General features: G+C 40.6%; 1 protein-coding gene across 1 annotated transcript in view; it reads right to left on the reverse strand.

The window, feature by feature from the left end:
* LOC116961226 (beta-chimaerin-like) overlaps positions 1-16,987 on the reverse strand; it is a 122,138-nt gene that overhangs the window by 18,443 nt on the left and 86,708 nt on the right. Inside the window, exons 4-6 of the mRNA XM_032991365.2 lie at positions 14,062-14,093; positions 10,879-10,992; positions 8,597-8,882 (exon numbers count right to left, since the gene is read on the reverse strand). Coding sequence (XP_032847256.2) covers positions 8,597-8,882; positions 10,879-10,992; positions 14,062-14,093 — 432 coding nt within the window. The remainder of the gene's footprint in view (positions 1-8,596; positions 8,883-10,878; positions 10,993-14,061; positions 14,094-16,987) is intronic.

The raw sequence follows: 16,987 nt of genomic DNA on the forward strand, positions 1-16,987 counted from the left end.
CAGAGCCTAAATAATATTTTTTCAGGCACAGAAAACCATGGAGAAATAGGACTAGAAGGTACTGCAGGAGGTTTTTTCTCCTGCCTGCCTGAGGTATCAGTGCCACCTCTGCCGTTTCTCATTTCTCTCAGATGGTTTCTAACGTGTTTCTACGCCTTATAATGAGGGATATTTTGTCATCCCCTCAGGCATTTCATCCCAGTGTTTCATTGTTTTTCCTTTTTTTTTTTTTTTCCCCTCCCTTAATAGCTAACCTGCAATGTTCATCACTGTAGCTCAGCCCTATCCTCTCTTGTCATGTCCAGCATGAGCACAGAGGACAGATTACTTTTTTTTCCTTTTAATTAGCCAAGCAAATGTATGACCTAGGCAAGCACATCACTAAAACCACTTATTCTCTAAACAAAATATAAAGGATAAATACTAGTCACTATTTAAATACTTTCCTTTTCACACTAATTCCAAGTCCTCCACTAACCAAAATTAGTATCTCTCTTATTCTTAAGAAGTTGAACACTTGTCTTCCAGTATCAAGACGTGGCAGTTTAGAAGGGCTTGTAGAAGTTTAGTGCCTATTCCTATACTTTATCTCAAGATTCATGCAAAGTAATCAAGTATAGATTTTTACTTTAAAAATGGCTTTTCATTTTCCAGTGACTAGACAAATTAAATGTTTACGCTGAAGGTTCCATCCCAATCCCTACAGAAGTTTGTTTATACTAATTTAATACCATCAAACTATGTAAAGAGTATAAAAGTCAAGACAAAAACACCTCACATCAGGCTTTTATTTTTAATACATTAAACTAAGCATGGGTTTTATGCAAGAAACATTTATCTTTATTAGAATTACTAATATGCTCATAACAGGAAAATACCCAAGAGTAAAAGATTAATTTATGTATTCAGCAGAGCCTAGCTGCAGATACAGGATTGTACTTGAAGAGCCAAGTGGCATTTGCTTTAGGACTACTATAAGCACTTCTGGTGTACCTAATCACTTTTAGTACTAATCTGACACTCTCACTGGAGAAAATTTCAATCTACAGTTCTGGTATTCAGGTATAACGTTTCAGCACTATTTCCATTTGGCTCTCTTTCTGAAACAATGGATTGGGAAACACATTGGTGGTAACAAACTTCATATTCACCTTTGCCCCATATTCTCAGCAGTGCTCTGAACTGCTCCAAGACCCAGTAAAATCTTTGGGGGTCTTCCCATTAATTTCAGTTACTCCAGCATCTGGATCAGATCATATCTGTCACATCATCTCATCTGTGTAAATCAGTGTTGTCTCTAACTTACAAGCTCTCTTCAGGCATAATCATATCACTTATTCTGCTTAAGGCAAAAGTCATGAATCCTAAGCTGATGGTAATAATGTAACATAAACCAGGATCCTGGAGAGATGTTAGCAGCTCAGGCAAGCAATGTAAGCAAATACTCTGTAATGGAACCTCACTTTCTCTTGATTCCCTCAATTTCCATTACTATTAAAATGAAGTCAAATTATTCCTCTCAAAAATCCTTGCCTAATCGGGCAAAACATTAGGTATTAGTTAGGAATGCCAAAGTCAGCTACAAAGCAGCATCCCCTTTCCTGTGCATAAACACAGAGAGCCAGAGGGAAGGAACTGAAAAAGAGATTTTCCATGATTTTACTTTAGTAGCTTTCTTATTTTTGTTTCTTATATATTGCAAATTTCATATTTACAATGCTTTAAACAAAAAGGAAGCTGTAAAGAGACACAGCTGGAAAATACAAAAGAATGACAACATTGAAAGGCAAAAGAAAATGATCAGCCAGCTATATTTTCAGAAAGATGGTACTAGTCACTCAAAATAAAAAACTGCTTACTAAAATACATATAACCGGTAGATCTACTGTATTTATCTAAACTCCTCCTTCCCGTGGTAAAATACCAAAGAGTATTCTGGATGAAATCTTAATTGCTAACAGTTATTTAAAGAAGACAGTTGGGTATGCACCTAAGTACTCATGTCAGGTCGAGCTTCAATTAAGTATGTACATGTGGTAACCTGTGTGCAGAATACTTGCAGGACAAGCCTGAGTGTCTGATGAAAGGAATTAATTACTCCCAAAGTCATTTTGATGTGTAATTTTCTTGCTTCTAGCAGCAAAAATGCCACACACCTTTTATCACTGCATGTATACTGAAATCTGCAGATAAAGGCCACCTTTGTGTATAGGCCTTATGTTGCTGCTTATCAGTGTGGTGCCTGAGCATCTCTCAGGCAAAAATCAGTACTGCCAGTGAGAAGTCCCTTATGAATTCTGTGGCTATGCATATAGGAGTTAAACAGTAACTCCTAATAAAATAAGGTGGTGCGTTCTTAATGTCCCTGTAGAATTGAGCATTTTAATTTGTTCTGACCAAGCATGTTGCAAAACCCAGGGAGCTGAAGGCAATGTAAAACACACCATGTCAAATTATCAGTGTGGTTCCAGCCCAGAGTCTGCAGGAACAGATGCTTCTGCTCACTACCTTCTTAGCCCCATGATCTGCTGCTGGGACAGTGCAGTACCCTGCAGCCCTCGTGTGGAAGGAAATGCTCAACATCTGGATAGGCATCCCATCAGAGAGCTAAACACTAGCTAGCAACCTCTAATAGGATCATTAGAGGTTTAGAGGAGCTGCAGAATGGGAAGAATAATGAATAAATGAAAGTCTAAAAAGATTTCTTTATCATTGGCTAACGGCAGCACCTGTAGAAAATTAAACGAAGAGACAAAACTGGAGCGGTAAAATGAGGCTAAAAGGCCTTCAGAAAGGGACGTGGTGTGAATAACAATGTAGAGGTGCAAATACTTACAAAAATTGAACTAAACTAGAAGTTTTCTTAAAATTGGCCATCTCATGTGCAATTTTGATGTAAGGAAAACTGCAGTGCCCCTAAAAATTTATTTCCATACCCAGATTACATCTCCAATTAAGGGATGTTAGAAAACAGTCTTTCCTGGAAGTCCTGCATTTTCCTCTGTGGGAAACTGTGTGTGAGTAGCATGACTAATGAGGACAGTAATACCAACTCCTACTTCTAGCAAAGTTATTCTTCCTTTTCTGTCACCTTTGCCTTAATAGAAATAGCTTTCTTATCTGTCTATTATTTCTGTGGGATTTTCTGCTGAGGAAATCTACAACCTTCCAGACTCTGTAATATCCTTATCATTTTAGCTCTTTAGTTCTAGCTGCAATATTAACTATGGGCTCTGTCATTTGCACTTAAGTGCCCCATAATGAGTTCCAGCAAAACAGATAGAGAGGTTACCATGTCAAGCAGCAGTACACAGTTTTCTGCACTGTCCTGCTGTTAAGTGAAGACTCCACATACAGCTTGCTCTTGGTTTAGCTCAAACTGCTACACTATTCTTTACAGACCTTCATCGTTAAATGCTTCTTGCTGCTCTTGGCACGCACTTGCAACCAGAGAGCAGAACAAGCACTCCAAGCAAACTTGTATTTCATGTACAACTGGTATGTTCGAACTGACTGAACCAGATCCTACTTGGAGGGAAGCTGGTGGGAGCTTTGCCAGGATCCAAGTAGATGGAGACCTGGCACTGGCAAAACCTTTGTTAATCTTTACTGCGTTTACCAACAGTTTGTCCTCTGTCAGATAGGTTAAGATCATTCTTTTTGCAAATACTTTAAACTCAACCACTGCTCAAGGTTTTCTTTTAACTCCAGCCTGCCGTTCTCACCGCACCCCCCCGTGCTAACGTGAATACTTGAGAAGCCATAAGGCAACACAAACCAAGGAACTGCTTCTGCGTAAAGCCAGCATAGCAAAGAAGCAAGGTGCAGGGCACAGCCTTTGCCCAACACAGGACACCGTGTCACAGCATCCACGTCCCACCCGAGGCATGGGGTGGCTGTGGCAGTGCACAGGGCAGGTCACAGGAGTGGGAATGAAAGTGCAAGAGCAGGGAACCCGGATGGCTTCTCATCAGCAACTGTGACAGCTTTTACCCAATCAGAGGATTCGTGAAACTCCACCTTGCACTTACTTCCAACATTTCAATTCTTCAAATATTTTTTTCCCAAATAACACTTACCGATGTAGGATTAGAAAATAAGAATTTTTTCTCATTGCCTGGGACACAAGGATCACTGACGCAGTAAAGCAGCAGTTGCAGATTAACATGGTATGTGATAGTGATAAATGTTTCAGAACTACATATTTTACTGATACACTACTGCAAATTTTTCACTCCTACACATGAAGATTAATTGCTTACAGCAAGTTACACTTCTACATTCACCAGTAACGTGAATTACTGGTAATTAATTACAGTACATACCAGTACTGGGTACTTATCTGCCCTACATCTTCTACTATTCATTTGCCCCAAGTACAGCATTCCATAAGCAGAACAAACATGAAGAAGGCGATTACAATTTGCCCATGTTTAAATTACAACCCTAAACAGACAACATACAATCTTTAAATGTTCTTTGCACAAAAAACTATTTCTCTATCCAAAATCCTTTTTGAAGCTGGATCCCGTTAAAATGACAATTCCCTACACTGCTAAGAAAGTATTTGCAGCATGATGTTCTTCCACAACACTTCATTCCTAAAAATCACTGTGGCTCCTTTCAGATTAGAGATCTGTTAAACTGTTCATACTAAAATTTGGAATCTCTGTCTACAAATGTAGCAGCTCTTTAAAATCAGACAGAAATAACTTTCGGGTGAAACACTGGCATTAAGTATCTTAAAGCATAAACACTTTCTTAGGTCTGTTACAGAAGAGGTTGGATAAAAAGGCATGAACAACAACAGTTTAATTCAGCCCATGTATCACCCCCCCCCTTCTGGAACGGGCATGACTTCACTAATTACAAGCTCAAAGGAATTATCATTATGGGAAAAGACAGGTACCCCAGGCAGTACCAAGCCATTTCATCTGAACGTGTGCTCCTCCTGCCAGCCCGTGCCTTGGTGGCCCCCTTCCGTCGACCTACCCCACGGGGAGCAGCAGTGTTGGAGTGACTGAGATGTTGAATAATCTCTGCTGTCAGTGTGGGAGGCGACAGAATGAGCAGGCTCCCTGGATGGTGTTAACAAACCCACTAAGGAGACAAATGCCTTCAGCTGCGTTTTCACACTCTGGTATTGGTTTCAGTATAAAGCAAAATCTCACTTGTAAAAAGCCTAATCTGTAAGAGGAGTACTGATGCTTAACCTTAGAGTGCTGAATTCTCACCTTCCCCTTCAAAAAATAACGGAAGTCTTGGCCTGCATGTATGGCTTGCCCCCCATCATTTCTGAAACATCCAAAAGACTCCAGGCAGAACTTTCAAATAAACTAGCTGTTACCAAAAATTTACATTTTACCCGTTCACCTGGCCACAGAAAACGCACCTTACAAAAGACTCAATGATTTTTCACACATGCAGGAAAGAATTCACTTTGCAGAAAAACGTCATGCTGAATATTCATTCACTTATTTCTAGGGGCCTGAAATTTGCTGGAGTATTGAAGTGGGTGAAGGTTTTGATTTGTGGGCAAACCAAACCATAGCCTTTGTCTAAAACACAGTACAACACATGGCAGCCTCAAGCCAAACATCTGAGACAACTCCCACTGAACTACCACTTCCTCATATTATTTTTATATTTTAGAGGACTTCTACAGTTTATATAAAAACAAACATTAAATGCTCTTTATCCTTACCTTTGTCCCTATACGCTATTACTGACAAATGCTTGACATTTCACCGGTTTATTCCAAAGCCCAGTCTATACTTTATCTGAGGTTACTATGAGGAACAAACAGGAATGATGACCCCTGAGTCTTTCTTTGTCTGCTACCCAAAGTTCTCATGAGCTTCTCTCAGGAACATATGAATCAAAAGCAACCATGGTTAGCGTCACCATATATTTCTTTCAGTTGCTAATAATTTAGTTGACATAATCTCTTCTCACGTTGTATTTGCATGAGATGGTGGAAAACTACTGGTACCAGTGAAGAAGCCCACTGGGAGTCCTAATCATCAACAGTGAGGCTTCAGCTGCTACGGCAGATCTTCAGCCTGTGAGCAGACCACCTTGCCTACTTAGTCCCACTCCTCTTGTAGCTGTGATTGCTCCTACTCCTCCTGGCAAGAAAAATATGTTAGGAACAGCTGCTATTCCTCCTTCTGATGCTTCCCCTCAGTGGGAGGAAGGCAGAGAGGGTTGCTAACAACGTAATGGCTTAGCTGAAGCCAGCTATTCTTATATGAGAGCACAGCCACACAGCCCAGTCTTGGAGGCTGCTACTGCCTGAATGTAAGGAAATCTAGATGAGCACCAGTACTTGTAGGGTAAGGACCCATGGTACTGGCTTCCACATTGTGAACCACCTCAGAGGTAAATAATACTCTAATTTCACTCATCTGTAATACAAAAGAAAACCTAATCCAAACACTTATGAGGGCCAGAGGTGTATTTTCACTATTGACAGCAAGTTACATCAAGGCCAAACATTTTCAAGCATAGGTATCTGGAACTAAGGATGCAGCTCTCCACTCACTTTAAGCCAATAACATAATTTTTTGAGCTGCCATCAGAAAAAAAGTCTTGCCATCTCCTTTGTGCTGTGTTTCCACTCATAGGAGGTGGATCAAGTAGCAGTTCTGGCTGAAAATTCACGTGGTTTTTCTTCTGGCTGAGTTAGTTTTAAACTGGAGCCGTTTTCTAGTGTCGTCTACTGTGTAGCTGCATAAAACCGTATGTGAGCAAAAAGGCAGAGGCGAAGGAGAGAGGGCAGGGGTCCCTTCAGCAACTGTTTGCCTTCTCTTTGTTTAAAAGAGTTTTTACAGTACTCACTCAGAACAGCCCAGCCTCAAAATTACATCCAACCCCAAACATAACAGAAAACACAAACTGCTAGGAAATATATAGTACTAGAACAAACCCCTCGGAAGTCTTTGAGAGCACTTTGAGATACAAAAGCCCATTGCTCCTCAACTACAAGAACTGTGAGAAAACTGAACACAATTTTGAAATTGTGTTTTCCCTTGTACAAAAAAATATTCGCCTGATTTCCTAGAGAATGTAGCATGATTTTCAACTGTCATGACTGCTTTATTACACTACAGACATGTAATAGTATTTACAGTCACCCCAGTGACAGTCTGGTACTTTCTTGATACAAAAGAAACTTTTCCAGATCATCCTCTGGACCATTTTCCTACCCCCACAAAAACACCTACACAAAAATGTTTGTCACACTGCACTATGTTTATTTCTTAGTGTGCCTCAAATAAAGACAAAATTCACTTTCTTGTGCCTGTTACAGCACTCACAACCAACCAGTGTCCAATCACAGGAATCAACTGAACGAGCACAAAACCCATCTCTATGGCATCCACTCCTCTTGAGTATTACAATATCCAACTGAACCACAAACTTTTGTCATCAGTGAATTAATTCTGAAATAAATCTTGAATGGAGGACTTGTTGCTGTACCATTCGCCAAAGGACTTCCCTGCAGCAGTATGTCTTCCCTAAAAAATGTCATTGTAAATGTAATTAAGTTGTTATAAAGGATGAATAGGTTTACATGTCAGGTCAGTTACTTGAGCAATTATTACTACTGCAGAATTCAAACCAGTATATAATCAGGCAATGAAGATATGTGAACTCAACAGGTAATAACTACTCTAGAAACATCCTAGAGTGATGGGGACACACACAGAAAAGCTCATCTCTTTTCATGCTCAATATTACTATATGACAGCAGATTCACTCCCTGCTTCCCAAATAGAAACCAGCTCTAGTTCCCACCTACCTATCAGCACACTGAACACTAAAATCATCAGTCACTGCAGAAATACGGTTACAAATGTAAGTCAGTTCAGCACACACACTGGACTCAAAAAAAAGTTTTGTTTGACAGTTCTTACTGCTTTACCACCTGGAAAATGAAGATATCCACTGTTCCTCATATGTAAAAGGATTTCTAACTTTATATCTTCAGATGGCTGCTAACTGCACAAATTTCTCTATTTATCATCATGTAAATAAGTCCTGGTCCATACAGTACTACGGGATATGGGCACATGAGAGAAGGAGACCAAGGAAAGCCCACTTCAGAAGATAAGAGCAAGAAGGGGAAGAAAACACACAATATCCTAGTTTGAGATCCATCCACCAAAAGCTTAGCAGAAAAGAGGAGCTTTGCACTGTGAATGGAAAGATAACAAACTTGAGCTGTGGTGAAGGGTCAGTGGGAACCGGCTTCATAATCCTGCTGTGGAATATGCTTGAGTATACATGGACAAAGAAACGTAACTTGTGAATAATTTCAGATGCAGTTCCTAAATTAGCCAGTCTATATAGATGTATATATATTTCCACGGTGAAAACATTTACATTTGACATTTATTAGAAAGCTTTCATCGGAAGCTCCAGTTTGGAGACAAGATCACATTAACAGGATATAAACTTTTCAGTGGGATAGTAATACTTAAACGAAGTATAGAAAAATAGAGGCAGGTCTTCAGACAAAAAACTTTTTTCTTCTCTCAGATCGGATAGAAAAACTGGTATTAATTGCCAAAATTTTAAAGCGAATACTTACCTTTTCAACCGGGGTATTTTCTTCACTTGTTACACTTGCTTTTCTTGATTCATTTTTTGTTCTGCTCAGCCTCCGGGACACTTTTTCTCTAAGCAAAGTGGCGTATCCAATGTGTTCATAGATGGGGTTTGTTGTCATTTTGGAAATATACTCAGAAGCCTTTGTTTCTATATATAATGTTATCAAGCCATCTGTAACCAGATCATGGATTGATTCAAATCTTTTCTCCCCCACGAAGTGCTTCCCATCATAGAACAACCTGTAGTTTAAGGTTTGATTACCAAATCTGCAAATACCAGAAAAAAAGGAGGGAGAGATGAAAGAGAGGGAAGAGTGAGAGAGAGCATTCATACTGGCAAAACACTCAAGAGGTTTCGCTGATAAGTCTATATATCTGGATCACATATTGAATACGCACATGGTGCGACTGGATCTCTGTGGACACACCAACTCAAGTTCAAACCTAAAACTGACCGCACCACATGGACCAGGCTACAGAACCGAGGGTTATTCTCCATAACAAGGCACACAACCCAGACATACGTGGTTTAAATCTAAATCCCAAGGGGACTACTGCAGTGATCAGAAAGGCATGATTGCACAGGCAAGACCTTACACCGCGATGCATAACTGTGTTAAGGACTTCTCCATCCTGAAATGTTTCTGAGGTGCAGAAACTGGATGCTTAATTGCCATGAGCATATTTACGGTCAGTAAATAGAAACGGGCATCTCTAGCAAGTAATTCAAATCCGAAGGGTCTCAATCACCCTCTGGCAGGAAGCCAGGGTGACTGAACTCCTAATTCAGGGGCCCAATTAAACACCCAAAGTTTTGTGGGATACATCTGTCTCTATGCAGCTATTTATGGCAGGTGCAATCTATGGTTTTTTTTTAAAAAGTTTTAAAAGGCAAAGTGCTGTTGTAGCACATTCAGTTAATCACGCTGATGTTGGAATCCCATTCGTGATTAAAGGATTCAAAGACATGACACTGGGTTAAACTGTTCTTAGATTGCATCAAATGTGCACATCTCTGAATACTTTGTTGGGCATTCAAATCAAACTGTTTAAGCCTCTTATTCTCTTTCCCACATTTTCGTATGAATTCCCAATTTACTATCAAATTCAGTTTATGATTTTACAAATAATTATTCAGATGGATTTAGAAATCGTGCTGTTGTGTCAAAACAACAGGCATTTTGCCATAATCATCCTTTCGTAGTTCTTTTAATTCTTTATTTTGAAATCTCATTCCAAAACTCTGAAAAATTACATTTGCTCTTTTTCAGCTGACAAAAGTTGCTTTTAATTTACACCACTTTTTAGTTGGCATGACTCACCAGCTTTTCCAGTTCTACCATCTGCACATCAATACAAAATCAGAGGATGATTTCAGCACTGTATCACACCTACTTGGGATAACTCCTTAAACAATTTTTCCTAATGGCTTATCAGCATAAGTGTAAAAATGAAGACTTTTATTTTGTGTATATCCCACAGAAGTAATAATGCTATAAACATTGTAAAATATTGTCAAAGAGTTTGCTCTGTCAAAACCCAATAGACTATCTGGTTGTCTTGCTGCTAACCCATGTCCCACAGGCAGGTTTTGAATGGCACAGCTAAGCCAGGAGCATTTTCAAGGAAAGGCACCTGTGAGGTGCAGTGAGGTTGTAGCTTGGGCTCACACTAAATTTTTAATTCAGTTGAATAGCAGACTCTTACTTCTTTGAACAGCAGCATCCCATGCTTCACGTTGCATTTCTACAGCAGGCTTGAATTCCAGTTAAGGAAGAAAACTGAAGCCCAGTATGCTGCCTTTGACAGCTGGTCAGCCGCTGGACTTCATGTTTTTCCAGGTTTATCCAGGGTTATTATCACTAATGACTGCTGATGTTTGTGTACAACACATCACTGAGCTCAGAGGACAACCTGGCTCTGTTCTTCTGCCGGGACAATCTCCTGTTCTGTACTCCCTCGCACCTCTTATATAGTTTTCAAGAACCTCCATCTTTACAACACTCAACTCCAGGTAGCAAAAATTTTGAAACCAGGCACAGTCTGCTTCTGAAAGGGGACTTCCTAGCCAAGTGCTGAAGGAGTGACTGAATTGCTGCAGTACTGCGATGGTCACACTGCTGAAGAGAGGGTGCTGAATCACTCTGATACCATGAAGTGTATTATGTAACAGTGGACATAGACTTCACTCAAAAGGAACTGATAGAATCCCAGTAAGCACATTTACATGAGAACTATAAGCCTCTATTAAAAGAGTATTTACCTGAGAGCAAGAGTATAGCAGCCGGGTTGCCGCTGGCTTTCTCTAAGAATATATGCTCCTTCTACGCCAGCAAGTATTTCATCTGCTTGCTCCCGAGAAATGATCCCATGAAACCTAAGGGAAGACACTTCAGTGATTTACAGAACAATCCAACCAGAAACACCTCCTCCTCCGTCCCAGAAACCATTTGAAAACTTCTGCACTGCAGAGCATCGTGGTCTAAGCCATCAGGACAGCCTCCAAGTATATAAAAGCGTCAGGACAGTCATACAGTCTGGGCAGGTCCAGGATAGATGCAAAACAAAAATGGCACAGTATATGCAGTTTTGGTGAGGCTAACTCTCAACTGCACCCAAATATTATTTTCTGTAAATGCCCCATCGTTACCCAACTTTTCTCCTCTCCCAGTCTATGCCCCTCTTCCTGGTTTCCTTTCTAGAGGCCTTACAATGAAATAGAAAACTAGGCACAAAGGCATTATTATTTTTTAAATGCAGATGACTTAAAATTAAAATGAGAGGTCATTCTTATTATCAGTTTGCTTAATTTTCATATTAACATTGTTTCCTCAACTTTGTAAGGGAAACTGAGATAAGAAATGGCAACAATTATTCAAAATTCTACTCTGCATATATTAAAGTGGAAGAAGATACAGAGTAGCCTTGAGAAGAATACCCTTTTCTTCATTTCACTGAGTTCCTCACTCAGTGTTGGAAAAAAGCAATACTTCTCTGACTCTACTGTCATTGCTATTTTAAGAAAGAAAGAGGCCTTAGGATGCACAATTAACTATGATAATCAATATTAAGCGGTGATCTTTCCATAAGTACAAATGCAGTCTTAACATATGCAGTTTGAATCTTAACTCCTACGCACAATTTTGCTAGCTGATAAGTCTCTGAGGGTCTCCTCAGAGGTTTTGAAAGTTTCTATTTTTGCTGCTGTCTGGAAAAGGCACTAAAATGTACCAGCCTTCAGCATTTTCTCTTTTCTGACAATATATGTGAAGTGGCACATTTCTAACACTGCCCCTGGCTCAGTAGTGAAAGAAGAAAAACACACTGGATGTAAATGCAATTGTTGTTCCATTCTTTACATTGTCCTTTCACAACTAATACATGTTGGAAATATTAGGTTTAGGTGATATTTCCAGAGTGACTTTCTATTCAAAATAATGTAAATTGATTCCTCTTTCTGTCTGTGCTGGTGGGACACACACTCATTTACTGCCACATGCAAACTGAAATGAGCATTCCCTAGATGACATAATTTAAGCATGTTTTTGCCAGTAAACACATGGCAATTCATAACTCTAGTTAAAAATAATGAGCACAAGCTATTTGCCACCAGAAGCTCATTATAAAATACTGCACGCTTTAGGATGGATATTAGGGAAAAAGCTCTCCTGGTGATCAGTTTAAGAAATCTCTGGGACAAGATACCTGGGGCACCTGTGAAATTTCTTTAACCACAGATGGTAAACACCAAGTAATCCAAGCTTTCTCATTAATATTTTTGGTACATTTTTCTAAGAGCATAAAACCAGCTTGTACATGGTACTAGATCCCCTGAACTCAGACACCTGCTTCTGACAGCAACCTACAAAAAATGTTTACGGAAGGAGTACAGGAAGCAGTGACATATTTCTTTCACTTCACATCCCTGTCCGTCCATCACCGCTTGAGTCAGAAGTTGTGTTGGATCAGCTGTGACCTTGACCTTCATGAATCTGAGAATCTCACTTAAAACCCTTCAGTATCTTTATGCTTTTGGCCTCTGCAGCACCCTGTGGCAATGAACCTGAGAGGGACCCTGTGCATATCCTTCTCTTGGACACCCACTGAGGAAGACCTGTTCATTTTCCTCCTACGGTAGGAGCTGCATCCCTTTGCTCCACCACTGTTGCACTTCACTGTACCTTTCATTTCTTCTATAGCCTTTCTAAAAAAAAGGGAGGAGGAGGGGGTAGAGAGGGACCAGCACTACAAGCACTACTTAAAACACAGCCACATAATAGATTTATATAGTAATATGGGTTTTTTTTCTGTTTCTTTCCCTAGAAATTCCCGATTCTCTTTTCAAGCACTACTGATCACTGAGTCAATTGCTTTTATAGGACTGTCCCCATGGTTCTGAAATCTTCTTTCTGAATGACAGTAACTAACGTGATCTTGCCTGGGCAGGTTCACCAAAGCAACTTCTTACAGCTCCCGCCAGCCCTGCTGCTCCACAAACCCAGAGCATGTCAACAGCCAGGCAGATTCCTGGATATGAGATGGCAGTAATGGTTTTACAAGCCCTGCTGTAGGAAGCATGAAGGGTTACTCAGCTAGGTATTGTTTTCAGCTCTGTTGTACTCTAGTGGCTAGATCTGAATTCCCTGTTGTCAAAGACAATATTTAAAACATTAAACTTCAGTAATTAGGGGCAAAGCTACGGACTCTTGAGGTTTTTGATGGTAGAAATGATCATTAAACACAGATGATGTGTCTAGGATGGAAGTAAAAATAGATATAAGTAATTTAGTTAACAATAAGGGCTAGGGCTTGAGCAGATTACTCTAGCAAAGGCCAAATGTCAGATCTGGGTGGTTGCTGCAGTGACTATGCCCTTCAGCTTCACCTGCCCAAATCGCCAGGCCAATGCAGCCCCTTTCAAGATATTTATTGGCAAAAAGACTGCTGACCACAAAAGAATTGTACTCCAGTGGTCTGTTATTTTCCTCACAACCAAAATACACCTCCTCTGAGTATTTTGGACCTCGTAACTTTAGCAGGGAGAACGGCATTCACACACGCAGTAGTGTACACGCATACTTCCACCATCATGTAGTGTGGTGAAACTGTAAGAACATACACAAAAAGGCAGAGAGGCAAGCTGCTTCTCTCCTCCTCAGACTGTTGCAGGACCTCTGGGAGGTTTAAGTGACAATCAAAATAAAAGGAAGAAATACTCCAGACGATATTTTTTTCCCAAATTGTCCTGAAAAAAGCAAAATAAACATGCAGGCTCAAATAGCAGCACAGTCCATAGATTGTGAGCAGCAGTACTGGACTGTAACGTAGTTGAAGTGACAGGTAAAATAAAATATTTTATTAGACTTCCATTGTGTTTGGTTTTTTTAGTTCTAGAACAGCAACTTTTAGATACACCCAACTGATACTTGAAAGAGGAAATACTTACTCTCTCCCATAATACTTTGGTCTGTTCTCCACCTAAATTTTGAAAGAAAGGAAAAAATATTAAAACCATACTCAATTTTAAATAAACTACGTACAAATAAATTATGCTCGATTATTCATGCAGACTACTGCTCCCCTCTAAGTGGCAAAATTCTGAGGATTCAAAACTGCGACTGGAACATGACTACCCAGAAGAACAGAAAAAGGAAAACAGAAGAGGTGGCTTCAGTGATGTATTTCCAGGAAGAATAACATGTATCAGTGGTGTAAAAACAGAACTACACACAATTGTACAAAGTGTGATCAAATGGATAAAGAATAGTTTACTGCAGTTTTGCCAATCTAGTATTTATAATAAAAAGTAAGACTATTTTTTTAACACACCCTTTAGCTTCTTAAAAACATTTTTTGCCTATATAGGGCAAGTAACTGAAGATAAAAGGTTTAATATTGCTGGGAAAAAATAAGGTTTCTGGATTCAGATCTAGATTTAAAATTCCCTGAAGTCTTTGAGAACATGCGGGGCTGATCCCAGGTACGCCCAAAGCCCTTTGGAAGGCCTCCGGCTGACTTCGGGGAGCTTTGAACCAAGACTTATCAGTGCCACGCTCTCCTCCAGAAACCCCGCGTACGCCCGCCGCTTTGCCCCCGCCAGCCTCTGGCCGAGCCCGGCCCCCGACGGCGGCGGCGGCGGCCCCGGCGGCGGCAGCGGCCCCGGCGGCGGCAGCGGCCCCGGCGGCGGCGGCCGCGGCGCCCCTCAGGGCCCCGGGGGCCCCTCAGGCGGCGCCGGCAGGGGGCGCGGCTGCCCCAGCGGCCGCGCGGCGGCGCGGCCGCGCGCCTCCCTCAGCGGGCGCGCGCGCGGGCCTCCTTCCCGCGGCCGTTACGCGTTCCCCCCGCGGGTTTTCGGGCGGATCCTGCGCGGCGCGCTCCTTTACCGTCTTCTCGATGAAGAGGTGCTTCCCCCCCACCGACGGCACTTAGCATTAGCGCCCAAAAGTGTCCGGGTGAGCACACACCTGAGCAAAGCTGTCCCCATCAGTGGAGTCACCGCTTCATTCATACCATGTAGAAAAACTGTGGTCTCAAGAGCGTTTCATCCTTCAGCATAAAACCAGTGAGTTTTCACCGCTTCACCTGACTAGAAATAAGCACCCTTGCTCCTGTTTTGAACACATCCCATTGTTTCACTCATAAAATGTTTAAATTGATGAAGGTTTTTTATTTCTGAATAGCAAACCCATAGATGTCACATTTTAAATTCAATAATCTACATGCCACGCACTAAACCGAGGCAGCTGACTTTCTACCCTGCAGTCACTAAGGCTACAATACAGCGCAAGATGAACGGAAGTCTGTACACGATAACGAGAATCTTCAAGGGAAAACCTATGGGACTTCAATCAAATCCTTACTGTGCATCTTTCCCAGCTTGGCATTACTTTTCTAGCATGGCACTAACAATAGCAGTATCATACCCTTGAAACTCCTGCCTAGGAATAATGCCTTGATACAAACAGTTTTGAGCCCCAAGGGGCAGGAATAGGAAGGAAAAGAAAATGCAGAAGTGAAGAGAAAGCAAAATAAGAGGAACTGCCAAGTGCAGGTGCTGTGTTTCTATGTGATTATATGGCAACTCAGAGAAGAAAGTGTTTGGATTCAATTATTTTTTTACTTTATATTTTTGTAAGTAAAAAAAAAAAATCAAGAAAAAGCCTTATTACCTCAGAAAGGAGATGGTTCATATGTTCATCTTTAGTAGTGCTACATGACTTTATTATAGTGGAACTGGGCTGCCTTCCTGTCATCCTTATAGACCTTAATGACTGCTTGAAGCATATATTTAGCTGGGAACTTAATTAAAAAATAGGTATTGGAAGCTGGGTCAGGTAAGCCCATCACGTTCAATCTTCTCTTTCACAGAAATAAAAGCCACTCAGTACATTGAAAATGGTGACAAGGAACAAACAGATAAACTTTCATTCCCACAGAGAGCCAAATAAAACCTTTATGCCACAGAAGGTAAAGCATGACTTTCATCTGGGGATCAGAATCTGCTTCTATCTAAAAATACAGATTTGCCTTGATTGCATGTATACACATAATAAACCCCACCACTTTCGCTCTATCTCAGAAAGATAAAATAATTAACATTTCTAGTGTTCACCATCAAAATTACCTGTAAGCACAAGTTCCCCCACAAATATATATATAAAGCTCCCTATATATAGGAAGTATAAAAGCAATCTGGAAATAACTCCTTGAACAAATGGAGGCACATTTTTTATCCTTTTCACAACACCATTTATACAAAAATACAAAATAATCTGTGAATTTTTTATAATTTAACTAGCAACTGACTGAACTGCTCCAGACACTGTGACTTCCATTTTTTCCCGCTGTTCATGAGCTAAAAGATTTGCTCTTCTGAGAATCCATACAAAGCTCATCAAATTCTATATTCTTCCTCCTCTTCCATAAAACAGAAACCTTCACTCCATCTTTCAGCATCCTTGTGTCTAAAATAGCCACAACTTCAGCACTTGGCTTTAGGCAAGAGAGACACTGTAATACTTCCTGAAATGAAGCTCCAGATCTGCCAGACCATCCAGGTGCCCCAGAATCTAAAAATCCTCCCCTGTGCTCGCTTCAACCTTTAGCCTGAAATAATCATTTCACTCCTAACCAACTTTACCACTAGGAACAAACACAGGGAAACAAAGTTACAGCAAGATAAAAGATCAAAATAACATCAGGGTCTCTAGATCAAAACCAGAATGTTGGACTGAACTTGGAAATAAACCAAAAGCCTGCACAATTGATGGAGCAGAAGCTTAAAAGTATCAAAGGAGCCAGCAGGTCTGTTTGGTGCCGACCGCAGACTCTGTACAAACTTCAAGGGAAATTCTATATATCCCAGAAGGCAAAGG

This window comes from Tyto alba, unplaced genomic scaffold (assembly GCF_018691265.1).
Source record: "Tyto alba isolate M040663 unplaced genomic scaffold, T.alba_DEE_v4.0 Super-Scaffold_38, whole genome shotgun sequence".
NCBI classification, from domain to species: Eukaryota; Metazoa; Chordata; class Aves; order Strigiformes; family Tytonidae; genus Tyto; species Tyto alba.